General features: G+C 51.9%; 2 protein-coding genes across 5 annotated transcripts; one reads left to right on the forward strand and one right to left on the reverse strand.

Moving 5' to 3' along the window:
* Positions 1-1,626: 1,626 nt before the first annotated feature.
* PRR3 (proline rich 3) lies at positions 1,627-7,558 on the reverse strand. Of its 4 annotated transcripts, none has more exons than XM_082637863.1 (5): positions 7,290-7,549; positions 6,673-6,801; positions 5,903-5,965; positions 3,211-3,501; positions 1,627-2,926 (listed from the first exon to the last, which is right to left on the reverse strand). In XM_082637863.1, the coding sequence occupies exons 2-5, from the start codon at positions 6,776-6,778 to the stop codon at positions 2,820-2,822; spliced, it is 567 nt and encodes a 188-aa protein (XP_082493989.1). In that variant the 5' UTR covers positions 6,779-6,801; positions 7,290-7,549; the 3' UTR covers positions 1,627-2,819. The 4 variants fall into 4 exon arrangements, with proteins under 4 accessions (XP_082493989.1, XP_082493987.1, XP_082493988.1 ...); XM_082637861.1 differs by having other exon boundaries at positions 6,673-6,929; XM_082637862.1 differs by lacking the exon at positions 5,903-5,965 and having other exon boundaries at positions 6,673-6,929; positions 7,290-7,558.
* A 150-nt stretch (positions 7,559-7,708) lies between these two features.
* GNL1 (G protein nucleolar 1 (putative)) lies at positions 7,709-14,945 on the forward strand. Its single transcript, XM_082637860.1, has 12 exons — positions 7,709-8,010; positions 8,427-8,592; positions 8,958-9,094; positions 9,260-9,411; positions 9,529-9,600; positions 10,579-10,786; positions 10,934-11,029; positions 11,439-11,633; positions 13,417-13,595; positions 13,674-13,836; positions 14,075-14,215; positions 14,593-14,945. The coding sequence occupies exons 1-12, from the start codon at positions 7,938-7,940 to the stop codon at positions 14,829-14,831; spliced, it is 1,821 nt and encodes a 606-aa protein (XP_082493986.1). The 5' UTR covers positions 7,709-7,937; the 3' UTR covers positions 14,832-14,945.
* The last annotated feature ends 947 nt before the right edge of the window (positions 14,946-15,892 follow it).

Raw genomic sequence — 15,892 nt, forward strand, 5'->3', positions numbered from 1 at the left:
CTTGTGGTGGCATGATTGTCACACATGCCTTGTACTACACTTCTTGACTTGTGAGAGAAATAAACTTCTATCTTGCTTTAAGACTAATTTTGGTTTGTTACAACTGAACTTAAAACTCATAACTGGGCCATAATAGGCGCTTAATATTTAGAGAGAATGAATGTGTCCACACTCATAGCTTCAACCACTACCTATATGCGAGTAACTCAGATTTATGTCTCTAGTTTTAACCTGAGTACCAAATCTGTATATCCAACTACTTACTTTATATCTCTCCTTGGATGTCTTAAAAGGCAGCTCAGATGCAACCATTCCAAAAGCAAATTAGTGGCATTCTGCCTGTTTTCTTCTAATACCTTTTCAAACAGCACTTGGTTATGCGAGCCAGAACGACCCGACCCTGGGAAACCTAAGATACTTTCACTTTGGTCTCTTTATTTCCAAATGTTCACGTTTCTTCCACTCCGCTACCCAAGTCTATACCACCACCAGCTCCCTCGGACTGCTCAAGTCACTTGCTAATGCCACTTCCAAGCCTGGCCAGCTCCATACAGAGGTCATCTTTTTGAAAAACCAATCTAATCTATGATACCATACCTGCCTAAAACTCTTCAAAGGCTTCTGCCTTAAGACCCAAATCCTCATGCTCTGCAAGGCCGAGCGGTCTAGCTCCTTTTCCTTCTCCTCGCCTCTCACTCTTCCCATCTCCTCTTAGCAACACCTTTGCCTGGACTCTGCTCTCCCACCTCATCTCCTGCTTGTGCTCAGAGCTTGTCTCACCTGCCATCTCCCCAGACTCCATTTATTACATGCTCCCCCACCACGCCTCGCTTTTTTTTTTTTTAAACATAAATGTATTTATTTTTTATTTATCTTTGGCTGCATTGGGTCTTTGTTGCTGCACGCGGGCTCTCTCTAGTTGCCGCGAGCTGGGGCTTCTCACTGTGGTGGCTTCTCGTTTCAGAGCACAGGCTCTAGGCGCACAGGCTCCCTAGTTGTGGCACGCGGGCTCAGTAGTTGTGGCTCGCGGGCTCTAGAGTGCAGGCTCAGTATTTGTGGCGCACAGGCTTAGTTGCTCTGCAGCATATGGGATCTTCACAGACCAGAGCTCGAACCCATGTCCCCTGCATTGGCAAGGCGGATTCTTAACCACTGTGCCGCCAGGGAAGTCCCCGTCTCGCTTCTTCATAGCACTTCTGACAGGTACTTCATGCATACTGGTGACTTTTTCACTAACGTGTCTCCTCTTGTAGATTTTAAATTCATTGATTTCGGCTCTCCATTTTCTCTAGCATCTAGTACATTGCCTGGCCCACACGCACGCTAGAGATATTTGTTGAAAGATTGCTTTGTCATTACCACTCCATAAACCTCAAACCATAAATGCAGGTAAAATGTTTAAAAATTACTCCATGGATACCCGGCCTTTCCTTTCTCTCAACAAAACTTTACCCTTGAACAAAATGCAACTTGGTCGGGTTGATTCCCATAGGTTAATGGGACGCCACTGGTTTCCTCAGACTGGAAGAAACTTCTAGCAACACTGCGTATGACTAAATGAAGAATAAACTGACTCCAAGAAGAACAGCCTCACCTGCACCTCCGGAGATGACTGGAACACAGGGATTAAAGAAAGTGCTTGTTTCCGCTGCATTTATTACTAATATAAAAACATGTTAGAAAGAAAAAAAAAATTCATTCTCAGTTCTCCAACGGCTCTCATCCCTCCCTCTTGCCCACACAACTCCTGACCCATTTCCCCAGGGCCAGTTCAAAACTGAACCTGTTCACTGCAGTTTTCACAGAAAACAACCAGTGCCAGGGATGCAGGGGAAGAAGGTTGGAAGAGGGCGACAGTACTGTCCAAGTTCCACCCACAGGTAGACCAGGTGGAGATTCACAGAATTCAAACGGAACGGCTGGTGGCCTCACAATGACATAGTCTAACTAAAACGGGCTGGAGAGGAGATAGGGTAGAGGACATCTCTCGGGCCTGTGTCAAACCCAGAGAAACCAATACCGGGAGAATGGGGAGGACCAGGCAGGCAGCCTTGTGGAAGTTTCACAGTTCTCCCACGTCAGGAGGTGGGGAAAGTCTAGAGGCCTCCAACGGCCCCACGCATTTTGGCAGGAAAAACTCACTCTAGCGTTGGGAAGTCACAAAAATGCCATGGACACTGAGAAAGGCTATGAGGGGACGCACAGTCTCACAAAGCACAGTGATCACAGACCATAGTGGTGGAGATCATGCTACTGATGCAGAAACTACAAAATCCAAAAGCAGGGAACGTGGCCTCTCAGGAGTGACTCTGCACCAGTCATCCCAACTTGACCCCAGGTCAGACAAGCTGGTGAGTGTCACAGAGCAGCTGACAACACTGGGGGAAGGGGGTGTCACATAAAAAGGACTTAAAACAAGCAGCGAGAAGGGAATGGTAGGAAACTGCTCCAGGGCTCTCAGGAATCCAGGGCGCTACCAGGGGCTGGGTGGACAGATGCACAAGAAACAGCACCAAAGAGGTTTCCTGTTCCGCAGTCAGCTGGCGAGGGGGAAGAGGATCCAGGAGGCAGTTGAATGGAGCAAAGACGGGGTCCCGGAGACGAGTCTCTGGAGGCTGCATCAGAAGGAAGAGTGCACACTGTGCACCAGTCACGGAACACAGCTCTGGACCCCGAGTTGGGGAGGTGGCGATGGAGCTGGGCATCACTGACTGAGGGCGGCAGGTGAACGGCCTCACGGTAGCCATCACAGGGCCACAGGGAAGTATATGGCCGCCAAGTCAGGGGGCTCCTTCCAGTCTGGATGGGAAGGCACAGTCTCACAGAGGAGGTCCATTTACGCCAGGGTGGTAGAAGGCACAGAGGTCCTCATATCGACAGTGGCCCTTTTTGGCAAAGTGTCGGCAGACGGGGCGGTCAGATTTGTCTGTGAACAAGCGAAAACCGGGCAGTTTAAAATGCGAGTAAGAAAGAAAACAAATGTAACAAAAAGCAGAGATAGAGAAGACAGTCAGATTTCCTACTCACTACCATTTCCAGATATGATGGAATGGTAGTCTTTCTCCTGGGAGAAAAAACATTCAGGGCTACTCTTACTTCAAAAGGACAAAGGACAGCCCAAAGAAGAAGAGCCATGGGCATTCTGGACATGAGGTCACTTTGGGAGTGATGGGTGTTCAATGTGTGCAGGCATAAAAAAATGGACCTCACCTTCCATAACCTGGGGTCCATCCTTGGGTGGGCAGGTATTCTTGATAAGAGACCAGCTTTTGAGCCTTCGAGGATTTCTCTGCTCTTTGTGAAAGCCTCCCCTGGAGGGACCCCCATGGCCTGGTCCAGGAAAAGGAGGCTCAGCATTGACCCCCCACCAACCACGACCATATGGGCCAGACCTGGGGCCTAGGCCTCCCCGAATTGGGCCTCTGCCCCGGGGAGGAGGTGGGAGACTCAGCAGTGGTGGGATCATTGGTCCCCTTGATCCCGGAGGACCTCTGTGAAGAGCTGAAGAGAGAGAGAGAGAGGGAGAGAGGGAGAGGGAGAGAGGGAGAGAGGGAGAGAGAGAGCAAGAGAGAGAGAAACATGGAAAGGTGATCAATGGCCAGCTTAATCCAGATAATGAAGCCCTGATTTTTTAAAAACTTTTTATTGAAGTACAATATACATACCAAAAAATACACAATTTTAAGTGCACAACTCAATCATCACCAAAGTAAACACACCTGTGCTTCCACTAACACAGGCTAGAGAAGGGATACAGCCTTATTAGCACTTCAGAAGCCCCACCCCCTTGTGCCCCTCCTCCCCCACTATCCCACCCTACTCCCCCAAAGTAACAACTATCCTGACTTCTGGCATCATAGGTTAGTTTTTGCCTGTTTTTGAACTTTGCATAAATGAAATCATACAGTCTGCATTCTTTTGTGTCTGGATCCTTTTGCTCAACATCATGTTTATGAGATTCATCCAGGTTGCCTGTAGCAGGAGTTCCTTCATTTTCATTGCAGTGTAGTATCCCATTGTATGCACATACAACTTATTTAGCCATTCTACTGTGGTGGATTCCAGTGTGGGGCTATAACGAAAAATGCTGCTATGAACATTTTTATACATGTCTTCGGTACACAAATGAATTCATTTCTGTTGAGTGTATACGTAGTAGACATATTACTGGGTCCTCAAGTATATGTATGCTCAAGTTTAAGGAAGTCAAACTTTTTTTTTCCAAAGTGGTTGTACCAACTCACACTCCCACCAGCAGCTGTTCCATGGACAACCTGTTGTTCCTTGACAACACTTGGTAATGTTGATCTTTTTCATTTTTGCCATTCTGGTGAGTGTGAAAAGCGGTGTTTTGTTTTGAAATTGTGGTTAAAACATGTAACATAAATCTTGGCATCTTAACTACTTCTAAGTGTACATCTCTGTAGTGTTAAGTAAATTCATCTTGTTGGAAACAGATCTCCAGAACTTTTTCATCTTGCAAAACTGAAAGTTTATAGCTACTAAACAACTCTCTTTTCCCCTCCTCCACCCAGCCCCTGGCAACAACCATTCTACTTTCCGTTTCTATGAATTTAGCTACTTTAGATACCTCAGATCAGTGGAAACATAGAGCAGTTTTTTTGTGACTGGCTCATTTCATTTAGCATGGCCTCAAGGTTCATCCGTGCTGTAGCATGTTACAGGATTTTCTTCCTTTAGGGGGCTGGATCATATTCCATTATATGATTATACCACATTTTGTTTATCCATTCATCCATCAACAGACATTTGGGTGGCTTCCATCTCTTGTCTACTGTGGATAGTGCTGCTATGAACGTGGGTGTGCAAGTCCCTCTTCAAGATCCTGCTTTCCATCCTTTTGGGTAAATACCCAGAAGTGGAATTGCTGGATCATACAGTAGTTCTATTTTTAATTTTTTGAGGAATCTCCATAATGTTTTCCATAGTGGTTGCACCACTTTACAATCCCACCAACAGTACACAAGGGGCTCAGTTTCAAACTTATGTGTTTTTATCTTGCATTTATTTGATGACTAATGATGGTGAGTTCTTATTCATGTTTTTGGCTATTTAGAGATCGGTTTTTATCAGGTGGCTATTCTGGTCTTTTGCCCATTTTTCTAACAGGTTGTCAGAGAGTTTTTATATATTCAAGATATGAGCTCTTTATTGGTTATATTTGTTGCAAGTATTTTCCACTCTGTGGCTTCCTATTAACTTCTTAATGGTGTGATTTGATTAACAGAAGTTCATATTTTCTAACATAGTTCAGTTTATCTTTCCTTTATGGTTCGTGTGTGTGTTTCTTGTCTGTTTAAAAGCTCTCATCTACTTTAAGCCCATGAAATACATTTGTTTTCTAGAATTATTTCTTTACCCATGAATATCCAATTAATTCAGCATCATTTACTGAAAAGACCACTATTTCAGTTCCATCTTCATCATCAATGAAATGGCCACATATGTGTGGGCCTGTTACTGGACTCTTTATGCCATTCTGTTGATCTATATGTCTATTGTTGGGCCAATACCACACTGTTACAACGACTACGGGTTTACAATAAGTCTTGATATTCAGAGTAAGCCCTTCCACTTCAAGATTATCTTTGCAATCTCTCACCCTGATCCTCTGCATTTCCATACAATAACGTAGAATGTTTATTTCTACAAAAACACTGTAGGGATTATAATTGGGAATACACTGAATCTATAGGTCAGTTTGGGAAGAAATGACATTTTTACAACATTGAGTTTTTCCAGGCTGTCAATACACAACATCTCTCCATTCATTTAAGTACAAAATTCCTGATCTTTTAATTTATGTCCTTTCTGGGTTTTAGTCCCTCCCTTGCTCCCTTCTCAGGACCTAATCAAAGGATGAGGGCCCCTTCCTCCTCACCTGACTTGGGGTCACCAGGCTTTCCATTGGCCATGGGGGGAGGGCCCAGAAGGCTGGGTGGTCCTAAGGGCAGACATGAAAATATGGTCATCAGAATGGACTAAAAAACTGATGATCCTGTTCTTCTATGTTTGTCTTCTATTACTCATTTCTTAATCTAACCAGCAAAGCCAGGTATGTTCTCAGCAGTGTTATGAGTTCTCACCCCATCTATTTCCAAAGCGTTTTCAGGATTTGCAAAGTGGGGACTCAGCCAAGTCAAGGGGGATAATGAGGGAAAGATACCTACAAACTTTCTCTTTCTCTTACATTGTTGCTATCCAAAAGATCCCAAGGGATTCCAGAGGTAATCCAATTCCTCTCTTTCGCTGCTGGCCAATCAGATAGCTCTCCCCCCCACCCCACCTCCGAGTAGTTTACAGAAGGCTGCACTTCCACATTCCCCGTGAACGTCTGGTCACAAACTGTCATCCCAGTCATGGCAACCTACAACCTCTCTAGGGCCACTCTCCCCTGTCGGTTTGCGGTTGCGCACACGAGCTCTCTATCTTCTCCCCTGCCTTCTTTAGAAAGGTTTAGTGGCTGGTTTGAAGTTGAGGGTTCAAGTAAGAGAACTCATTTAGTGTTCCATCCCAGCCAGGCCTCCCCCAGCCCCAGCGTGTGCGCCCTTCCTCCTTCCGTTGGAGCCCCCTCCCCCGCACCTTTTCAGCCCCCAACCCCTCGCCTCGGCCGGCTGACAGCCATGTGCACACAACTCCCGGGTTCCTCACCGATGGGACTCCCATCCTCCTCATCTCCAGTCTCTTCCCGCTCTGGCAGTGGGGGCTGCTGCTGTGGCTGCTGCTGCTGCTGATTCTGCTTCTTTCGTTTCGGCATCGTGGTTGCGGCAATGGCTGCAACTGGATTTGGAGGGCAGTGAGGAAGGGGCACGCTGAGATTCTGTTTCCGCTTCCGGGGGGGCAGTGGACAGTGAGGGTGAGGCTCCCGCCATTTCACTTCCGGAAGGGTGCGGGGAAACTTTGTGCGGCTGTTCTCACATCAGCCGCCTCCCTCAGTCTCGGCCAGGCATGGCAGCAATCTCAAACCTTTCCTTTGCTGCGTTTCTATAAACGCTGTGGAAAAAGTTGCTCGCTCCTCCCCTCGCTGAAAAAACCCTACAGCCGGCTCCTCATAGTGTGCCATAGAGTCGACAGGCTCTCGGGCCAGAAGGCCTGAGAAAAGACGGCTGTCGCACCCTAAGATCGCCACATCCGGTCCCCGGTTTCTATGGTAACAGCTGCAGGCACAACTTCGTGCCCTATGACCTCCCTCCAAAAATCCTTGTTCCACCTGGGTTTCCCTCCTCGGCCGCGCGCTTGCACTTAGGATCTATAAACCTGCTGCTTACCATCGTTCCCACGAGGAATTTGGGTCCCAGCAGGGCGATGCCAGGGCTCTCCAGACCACCATTCGCCCCTCAAGACCTCTCACCCTGTCCCCAGTGTAGCCCATCAACTTGGCTTCCTTCCCGGGACGCGCAGTCGCGGCTTTTCTCTAAGGTCCAGCTGGAGGATTGGTAAAGTAGCTTCTGCGCGTCCACTCCCCTTTATCCCGCAGGTGGTAGGACCCGCCCTCTGCTCCACCGCCCCCTCCAGGTGAGTGGTAGCTTCTCCCCGGCTCGCAAGGTAGTGATGACACGCGTCCCCCCTCCTCCAAACGCGATTTGGTAGCGTCCGTGACGAAGTTAGCCCGACCCTCCCACGCGCGCCTCCTTCCTCGCCGCTGCTGCGCCCTCTCAGCTCCACTGGCTCTCACGTGCGGGTAGCCCACCCCGCATCATCCTCTCGCCTCGCTCCCAGTGGGAAGTGACTGTATTTCCCCCGGTTGCCTTCCACCCGGGCCGCCTGGGCGCATCGGCCTGGCCCGCCCGCTGACGTCACCTTCCAGTCCCGCCCCCTCCAGTGTCCCGGGCCCTTGCGGCGGGGGCTGGCCCGGGGGGAGTCAGTTGAGGCGGCGGGAGCTCGGCGAAGGGCGGGCCAGGTGACTGGTCCGGGCCATGCCGAGGAAGAAGCCTTTCAGCGTGAAGCAGAAGAAGAAGCAGTTGCAGGACAAGCGGGAGCGGAAGCGAGGTCAGTGCGGGAGCTAGAGGAGGGGGCGGGGCTCGGACTCCCGCACATCTGGGAGGAGGGGTGTGCCCGCCTCACCTCTGGGAGGCGTGAGAGGGGTTGGCGGCCCCTCGCCGACGCGCGTGGGCGACCGCGGAGGGGATTCCCTCACCCCAGCCCCCTACATCTGGAAGGGGTGGGGAAGGATGGAGAGTTGGGGGAGGGGAATCCCAACAGCTCCAACGGGGCGTCATCCCAGTAGATCCCTGGAGGAGGAGTGCCTCCCCCCACGCACATCCGGGAGGGTCCTAAGCAGAGCAGGTGGGAGGGCCCGGCCTCAAAAGACTGGGGTGGTGTGGGGAGGAGCCAGGCCGACCGGGTGGGGGTCTTCTGGCCCGGGAGAGCTGGCCAGCCCTGGCGTCACCGGCTCCTCCCCGCAGGGCTTCAAGATGGGCTGCGATCCAGTTCCAACAGCCGCAGCGGGAGCCGGGAGCGGCGGGAGGAGCAGACCGACACCTCGGACGGGGAGTCTGTGACCCATCACATCCGCAGGCTCAACCAGCAGCCTTCCCAGGGGCTGGGCCCACGAGGCTTTGACCCAAATCGGTGAGAGTGGACAGCGGGCTCTGGCCCGGGCTTCCCCGCCTACCCGGAAGTCAGAGCGTTGGGGGAAAGCCTGCTGCCGCTGGGGGAGGCTTGAAACTGGTGGGGCTGGGTTGTCACGGTTCTCCGCGGGCCGCTGGGTCACTGGAGCGGTCCACAATCTTCCCTTCTGGAGGGGCTGGAGAGAGTTTGGCTTTCAGAAGGGCGAAACTTAGGGGAAGGCCTGCTGTTGCGTGAAAGAGATTTGGGAGAGGGCCGACTCAGAGGGGAGACATGAACTCTGGAGTGAAAGCTTTGCGAAGTTGCCTGCCCAAGAGGGGAATTCGTGGCCAAGGATTGTGATGGGTGGCGTGGTCCCTGTCCTGTAGATACCGGCTGCATTTTGAACGGGACAGCCGGGAGGAGGTGGAGAGGAGAAAGAGAGCAGCCCGGGAGCAAGTGCTACAGCCCGTCAGTGCTGAGCTGCTGGTGCTGGACATCTGGGAGGTCTATCAGCCCGGCTCCGGTGAGTGAGAGCTCAACGCCTGGATGCTTGGGACAGGCAGTGGGCTGGGGAAAGGAGTTTGGAAGAGTAAGAGCTGACCGGGAGGAAGAAGGGGTCTGGGATGGATGCACCCTTGAGTTCTGAAACTATCCTCAGACTTATTTGGATTTTTTCTTGATTTCTCAGTCCTGGACTTTCCCCGACGTCCTCCTTGGAACTATGAGATGTCCAAGGAGCAACTGATGAGCCAGGAGGAACGGAGCTTCCAGGAGTATCTTGGGAAGATTCATGGGGCTTACACCTCTGAGAAACTCAGCTACTTTGAGCACAATCTGGAGGTGAGACTAGAGTGGGGACAGGAGTGGGGCATAGTCACCCGTGGTCAAACTGGTCTGGGGTCATGCAGGAGAGCGACTCTGGGCTCAGGTTCTCTTCCACTGACCTTGTCTTTTCAGACGTGGAGGCAGCTGTGGCGAGTATTAGAGATGTCTGACATTGTTCTGCTAATTACTGATATCCGACATCCAGTGAGTCCTGGGGATGGGGGTGGGTAAGGGGCAGGAGGGGGGAAGATTCTTGCCGGGTAAAGGGCAGAGGCAGGAGTTGGGAGTCAGAGAGGTAACCTCTTCCTTTCCAGCCTCCTCTACCCCATCCTGATGTCTGCAGTCAGGCACTCAGTCTTTATTCATCAGCGTCAGAGCCTGTCACTCCTCCCCTGGCCAACTGCCTCTCCTCTTCTTTACTTCTTTGATGGAAAACTGCATACACATCCTGTTTCTTAGCCCACTAGGGCTAAATAGAAAGTCCCAGTGTGGAGCTCCAGGGGAGTCTGTGAAGGGGGCTTCCCTGTCACATCGGTCACTACAGAACTCGTCCTCACCTGGGATGCTAGGGTAGTGGTTAAGGCTGTAGACTGTGCTGCTAGGCAGCCCTTGTGTGACCTGGCTGTGCCACTTCACTGTTATCCTCCAGTGGGAGAAAGGGAGGTCTGGAGTCTGTGCGGACCTTTAGGTTGGAGGTCCTTAACGTACACACGCACTCCTACATACTCACAGACATACATGTGCATTCACAAGCTCACTTATGCAGCTACACGTGCTCAACACAAACATGCACACGTGTGCGTGCACACACACGTTTGTGTACACATGTAGACAGTTGTGTACATGTGAAAATAGATACTAATTTCTATCCCAACCCCCAGCCCTGTGAGTGATCCCAGCCTTTAGCCCAGTGTGTTGGGGGTCTCTGTTTCCTTGTCTTCTTTTTAGCTCATTTCCATTCCTAATCAGGCCTTACAGGAAGCCCCCCAGAGACAAACACATAGGTGTTACTTACGCCTGCTTTGTCTTCCTAGTTCAGTTTGGCTGATTTATTCTTGTTGCCCCAGAATCTGCTTCCACCAGGGTCTTGTCTCCAAGCTGTGCCTGCTGTGTGGGGAGCTGGAGGCAGAGAACTCTGGGTTGACCTCGCATCACTCCCTCCTCTTACCATCCCCGTTCCAGGTTGTGAATTTCCCACCAGCACTTTATGAGTACGTGACTGGAGAGCTAGGGCTGGCCCTGGTGCTGGTCCTGAACAAGGTGGATCTGGCCCCGCCGGCTCTCGTGGTTGCCTGGAAGCATTATTTCCATCAACACTATCCCCAGCTCCACATTGTTCTTTTCACCTCTTTTCCTCGGGATCCCCGCACCCCACAGGACCCTAGCAGTGGTGAGTGGGCAATGAGGAGGGCAGCCTGGGAGAGGTGGGGTGGCAAGGGACAAAGGGGGACCTGATCTAGGGCCTGAGGGTGGTGGGAGAGAGGGGGTACATAAGCCCCATGGGGTGTGCTCACGCTTTTGTGCCCTCTGATCTCAGTCTTGAAGAAGAGTCGGAGGCGGGGGAGAGGATGGACTCGGGCTCTGGGGCCAGAGCAGCTGCTGAGAGCCTGTGAAGCTATCACTGCAGGCAAAGGTATGTGCCCCTTAGAGGGGAGCTGTGGGAGGCCGTGGGGGAGACCCAAAACCCCAAGTCATTTTGCTCACCTTTCCCAAAGTCAGTCCCTCTGTTATGGACTCAGGTGAGAGACCATGGGGTGGGGTGGGAGAGGGAGCCGCCTGACTTGATGGGACAAGAGAGGCAGCAGGGAGGCAGGAGCCCCAGTGGTTTGCTGCCTTCAGTGTTTCCAGTGCTTTTCAGAAACTCAGAAATGCACCCGATTCCAGGGTGGAGTCAAGTGAAGGCTGGGGAGAGTCGCTGTTGCGCAGCTTGGCCCTACCCAATCCAGAGGGCGCCACTTACATCAGCTGTGCAGTGCATGGTCTGCGCCATCGTATACAGTGGCCCTGGGGAGAACCTTCTTCTTGTTTCCTTCCCTGCGCAGTGGACCTGAGCAGCTGGAGGGAGAAGATTGCCCGGGATGTGGCCGGAGCCACCTGGGGTAATGGCTCCGGGGAGGAGGAGGAAGAGGAGGACGGGCCGGCCGTCCTGGTGGAGCAGCAGACTGACTCAGCGATGGAGCCGACAGGCCCCACACGGGAGCGCTACAAGGACGGGGTGGTGACCATCGGCTGTGTGGGTAAGGAAGCAGCGGCCCACGCATGGCGGCCTCCTAGGAGGCACAGGGTTTCAATATTTGGAAAAGAGGGAAGGTGGTGAGGTCCCATTAGGCTCCAGGGTCTCTGAGGGCAGCGGAGGCTGTCTGCTGTCATGGAAGGATCATGGCACACCTGAGTTAAATTCTGCTTCTCAGCGTATTGATCTCAAGCAAGTTATTTACCCACTGTCAGTCTTAGTGACTTTGATTTGAAAAATGAGGACAATGATGCTCAATTAAAAGAATGGATGAGGACTTCCTGCCACCACTGGTGGCACAGTGGTTGAGAATCCATTGGCAGGCAGCCAATGCAGGGGACACAGGTTCAAGCCCTGGTCTGGGAAGATCCCACATGCCGCGGAGCAGCTAAGCCAGTGTGCCACAACTACTGAGCCTGCGCTTTAGAGCCCACAAGCCACAACTACTGAGCCCACGTGCCACAACTACTGAAGTTGGGTCTTCGTTGCTGCACGTGGGCTTTCTCTAGTCATGGTGAGCGGGGGCTACTCTTCGTTGCGGTGCGCGGGCTTCTCGTTGTGGTGGCTTCTCGTTGCGGGGCACGGGTTCTAGGTGCGCAAGCTTCAGTAGTTTTGGCGCACAGGCTCAGTAGTTGTGGCTTGCAGGCTCTAGAGTGCAGGCTCGGTAGTTGTGGTGCACGGGCTTAGTTGCTCTGCGTCATGTGGGATCTTCCTGGACCAGGGCTCGAACCTGTGTCCCCTGCATTGGCAGGTGGATTCTTAACCACTCCGCCACCTGGGAAGCCCTACGCCATTTTATATAAGGGACTTGCACCTCCAGGGAGTTTGGTATCTACAGGGGCTCCTGGAACCTATCCTCTGTGGATACCAAGGGCCAACTGTACTTGAGTGTGTTGTAAACAGAGTGCATAAACAGAGTGCAGTCAGCACCATGGTGCATCTTTGCCCAGCCTCAGTCAGCTGCTGAATGGCCAGAGTTGCATTTTACAGGGTTGGAGTTTTGCCAGGTGACTAGGAAGAAGGGGAGAGGCGGGACCAGGGTGTGAAAGGTCTATGAGGGGGACTGGCTGTAGAGCTGGGCCACGGAATCTTAAGTTGCATAAGAAGGGAAGTGAGGACATGAGTCGGGTATTGAATACTGTTCCCAAGCTAGTCAGTGTCAGAGGTTTACTGGAATGGAGGGACCAGAATAAGTGAGCTGGAAAGACGAGATGTCAGGGCAGAGAGGGGTGCTTGCAGGTGAGATTTGGGAGGCGTGAAGTGACAGGTCCAGGGTAAGACCACAGAGGTGGGATGGAAGAAACCTTTGGGAGGGACATTCTGGCACTGGGAGGCCAGAGTGCTGTAGAGGAGATGTGTGGTGGAAGGTGGTGGTCATGAAGAGAGTGGCAGTGAGCCCCTGGGCTCTCAGTCTTCTCCTTGGAGAAGTTTGATAATCATGAGATGCATGTCTCACTTAGACTACTGCAGACACAGTGCCACGCGATTGTATTTGTTTCTCATTTCATCCTGACCACTCTGAGATTGGAGGTATCTGCTCTGTAAAATGCGGAAACAGAGACTCAGAAAATTAAGTAAATTGCCATGAGGTCACAAAGCTTAGGTAAATGGGGAGGCCAGGATTCAGCCCTGGCAGCCCAGAGCCTGATTTGTAACTTGCGACGTTATACCGCTTCCTTTCTTTCTTTCTGCACCTTAGTTCTCCATTCATCTATAGCTATAGCACGGCGTCCTGCCTGTCACAGAGTAAGGATCTGTCAGGTGTTAATTTTCCTTGTGTTCCTCAGGTTTCCCCAATGTGGGCAAGTCCTCGCTGATCAACGGGCTGGTGGGGCGGAAGGTCGTGAGTGTCTCCAGAACCCCGGGCCACACCCGATACTTTCAGACCTACTTTCTCACCCCCTCCGTGAAGCTCTGTGACTGTCCAGGCCTCATATTCCCCTCGCTTCTGCCCAGGGAGTTGCAGGTATAAGGGCAGAGGGGCCAGAGGCGGGGAGAAGGCAGGAGATGGAGGAAGGTGCTGAGTGCTCTTGTTTCCCCTCAGGTCCTGGCAGGGGTCTACCCCATCGCCCAAATCCAGGAGCCATACACCGCCGTGGGCTACCTGGCCTCCCGGATCCCTGTGCAGGCCCTGCTTCACCTGCGCCACCCAGAGGCCGAGGACTCGTCCGCAGAACACCCGTGGTGTGCCTGGGACATCTGTGAAGGTGGGCTCCACACGCCTGGCTTTCCTCCCCTTGCCCTATCTCCCTTCCTCTCCTTCCTCAGAGGTCCTGCCATCGATGGGGCAGCTGGCCAGTCACTCCTAGGCTTCTGTCTCAGGGCCAGCAAGATCTTGGGCCTGGAATATTCTGGGGGAAACTGGAAGGACTGTGTTAGGGGAGTGGGATGATGGTGACTGGGCCTGCTTGATGGTCTTCCCTCCCCATTCTTTTCTCCTTCCAGCCTGGGCAGAGAAACGTGGTTACAAGACAGCCAAGGCGGCCCGAAATGATGTGTACAGAGCGGCCAATAGCCTCCTGCGGCTGGCACTGGATGGCCGCCTCTGCCTGTGTTTTCAGCCCCCAGGCTACAGCGAGCAGAAAGGTCAGTCAGCCAGTGTTCTTCCCTAGCTCCTGCTGTGATGGAGGCAAAAAGGTGTGGGCTTTGTAGGTGTGAGGATTCAGATTCTGTACCCATAGGCCAGCTCTGTGTTACTAAGCAGCTCTGAGATGATTTCCTGCTCTACAGAACCAGGGTGGTTAGTTGCCTCCTGGCAAGGTGGTGGTCACGATTGGAGTTAATGTGCGCAGAGCTTCTGTTCTGTGCCCAGTACACGAGAGGTTGAATGAATGCGTGAACAAATGAATGCCAGCAGCTATAAAAGTTATTGTTATTCTTAGTCTTTGCCTCTTCCCCATCTTTGCCTGGCATTAGTTTCTTGCTCAAAACTCTCCATTCTTTTTCTTGTTTTGGTTCCCCAGGCACCTGGGAGTCCCACCCAGAGACCATGGAGCTGGTGGTTTTGCAGGGCAGGGTGGGGCCAGCAGGTGACGAGGAGGAGGAGGAGGAAGAGCTGAGCAGCTCCTGTGAGGAGGAGGGAGAGGAGGACCGGGATGCGGATGAGGAGGGGGAAGGGGATGAGGACACCCCAACCTCAGCTCCAGGGTCCAGCCTGGCCGCCCGAAACCCTTACGCCCTGCTGGGCGAGGACGAGTGCTGAGTCCCTGCCCTGCGCCATCTCCCCCCCGCCCTGCCCATATCTTTGCTTTTGGACTGACCTGGGGGTCTCTCCCGTCTGCCACCCCAATTGTGAATAAAGATTGTCTGCTTTGTAGCCCCTTCCCCAGATGGACTGAGGTGAGAGCAGCTGTCTCAGGGTGACAGCTGTGGGAGGCTCCGCTGCTTTTCTCCCTTCTTTTTTCGTGCATTCTCTCTGCAAAGGAAGAGTTCTCTTAGGAGTTAATTCAGTGGGTTCTAAGGCCTGAAACCCGCTTCCCCTGCTCACTCTCCCACTTGCACCTTAGGAACCCCATCATCAACATGGGGAGGGGAGGTCACTTCAGGCTTTTGAGGCCTGGTCTAAATTCAGCCCCCTTTGGGAATTTGTGTCAGTCCCTCTGGGATTGGCGCAGCCCCCTGTGCCCCCCCTCCTGCTGTCAGACCTGGGTTATTCGAGGAGCTTCTGGGAGAAGAAGCAGTAAGAGAAGATGTCACAGCTGATGTCTCCAAGTGAGATATTTATAGGATTTATTCAAATTCAACAAATATTTATTGAGGTCTGACTGTGTGTTTGGACTTACGCTAAGCACTGAACATATAAAGCTGCACAAACAGGCCTGACCTAAATATACTGCCTGGCCATGATCAAGACCCCATTAATCAGGCACCTAGCTTTTTGGATTAAGATGGGGGTACAAAGTCCTCCAAATCCTTAGGGCTCATATAGTATAACTCTAGAACTTCCTGTTGATGGAGGTATTTAGTTAAGACTCGATGCTTGTGAAAATGTTAAACGTGTATGAGTAGTCTTAATTACTGGCAAAAAAGTAGCATGCACATTTATGATTTAAGCAGAAGAGCCCTTTGAGTGCAGTGTCAAGTTTAACTAGTTAAAAACCTGTAACACTAGGGGGTACTAGATTCATAGGGGAGGGCACAGAGCCAGCTTCCTGAATCCCACTTACCCGGGTTCGAGATGGAGCCAAGGAGACCCAGTGCAGGTTCTTAGCTGGCTTACAGCATCAGGCACATTTCAGCAGGGGTCAGGTCTCTTGTGAGTCA

This window comes from Mesoplodon mirus (genome assembly GCF_964341445.2).
Source record: "Mesoplodon mirus genome assembly, chromosome: 12".
Lineage (NCBI taxonomy): Eukaryota > Metazoa > Chordata > Mammalia > Artiodactyla > Ziphiidae > Mesoplodon > Mesoplodon mirus.

What these genes read in the sequence shown, in the direction of transcription:
- PRR3 (XM_082637861.1), bottom strand. Translation starts at nt 7,393, where the DNA reads ATGGGCTACACTGGGGACAGGGTGAGAGGTCTTGAGGGGCGAATGGTG. An exon ending in AATTCCTCGTGGGAACGATG is followed by an intron (nt 6,930 to 7,289) that starts GTAAGCAGCAGG and finishes ATGTGAGAACAG; the next exon opens with CCGCACAAAGTTTCCCCGCA. An exon ending in GGAGGATGGGAGTCCCATCG is followed by an intron (nt 5,966 to 6,672) that starts GTGAGGAACCCG and finishes GTCTGCCCTTAG; the next exon opens with GACCACCCAGCCTTCTGGGC.
- GNL1 (XM_082637860.1), top strand. Translation starts at nt 7,938, where the DNA reads ATGCCGAGGAAGAAGCCTTTCAGCGTGAAGCAGAAGAAGAAGCAGTTG. An exon ending in TTACTGATATCCGACATCCA is followed by an intron (nt 9,601 to 10,578) that starts GTGAGTCCTGGG and finishes TCCCCGTTCCAG; the next exon opens with GTTGTGAATTTCCCACCAGC. An exon ending in CCCACAGGACCCTAGCAGTG is followed by an intron (nt 10,787 to 10,933) that starts GTGAGTGGGCAA and finishes CTCTGATCTCAG; the next exon opens with TCTTGAAGAAGAGTCGGAGG.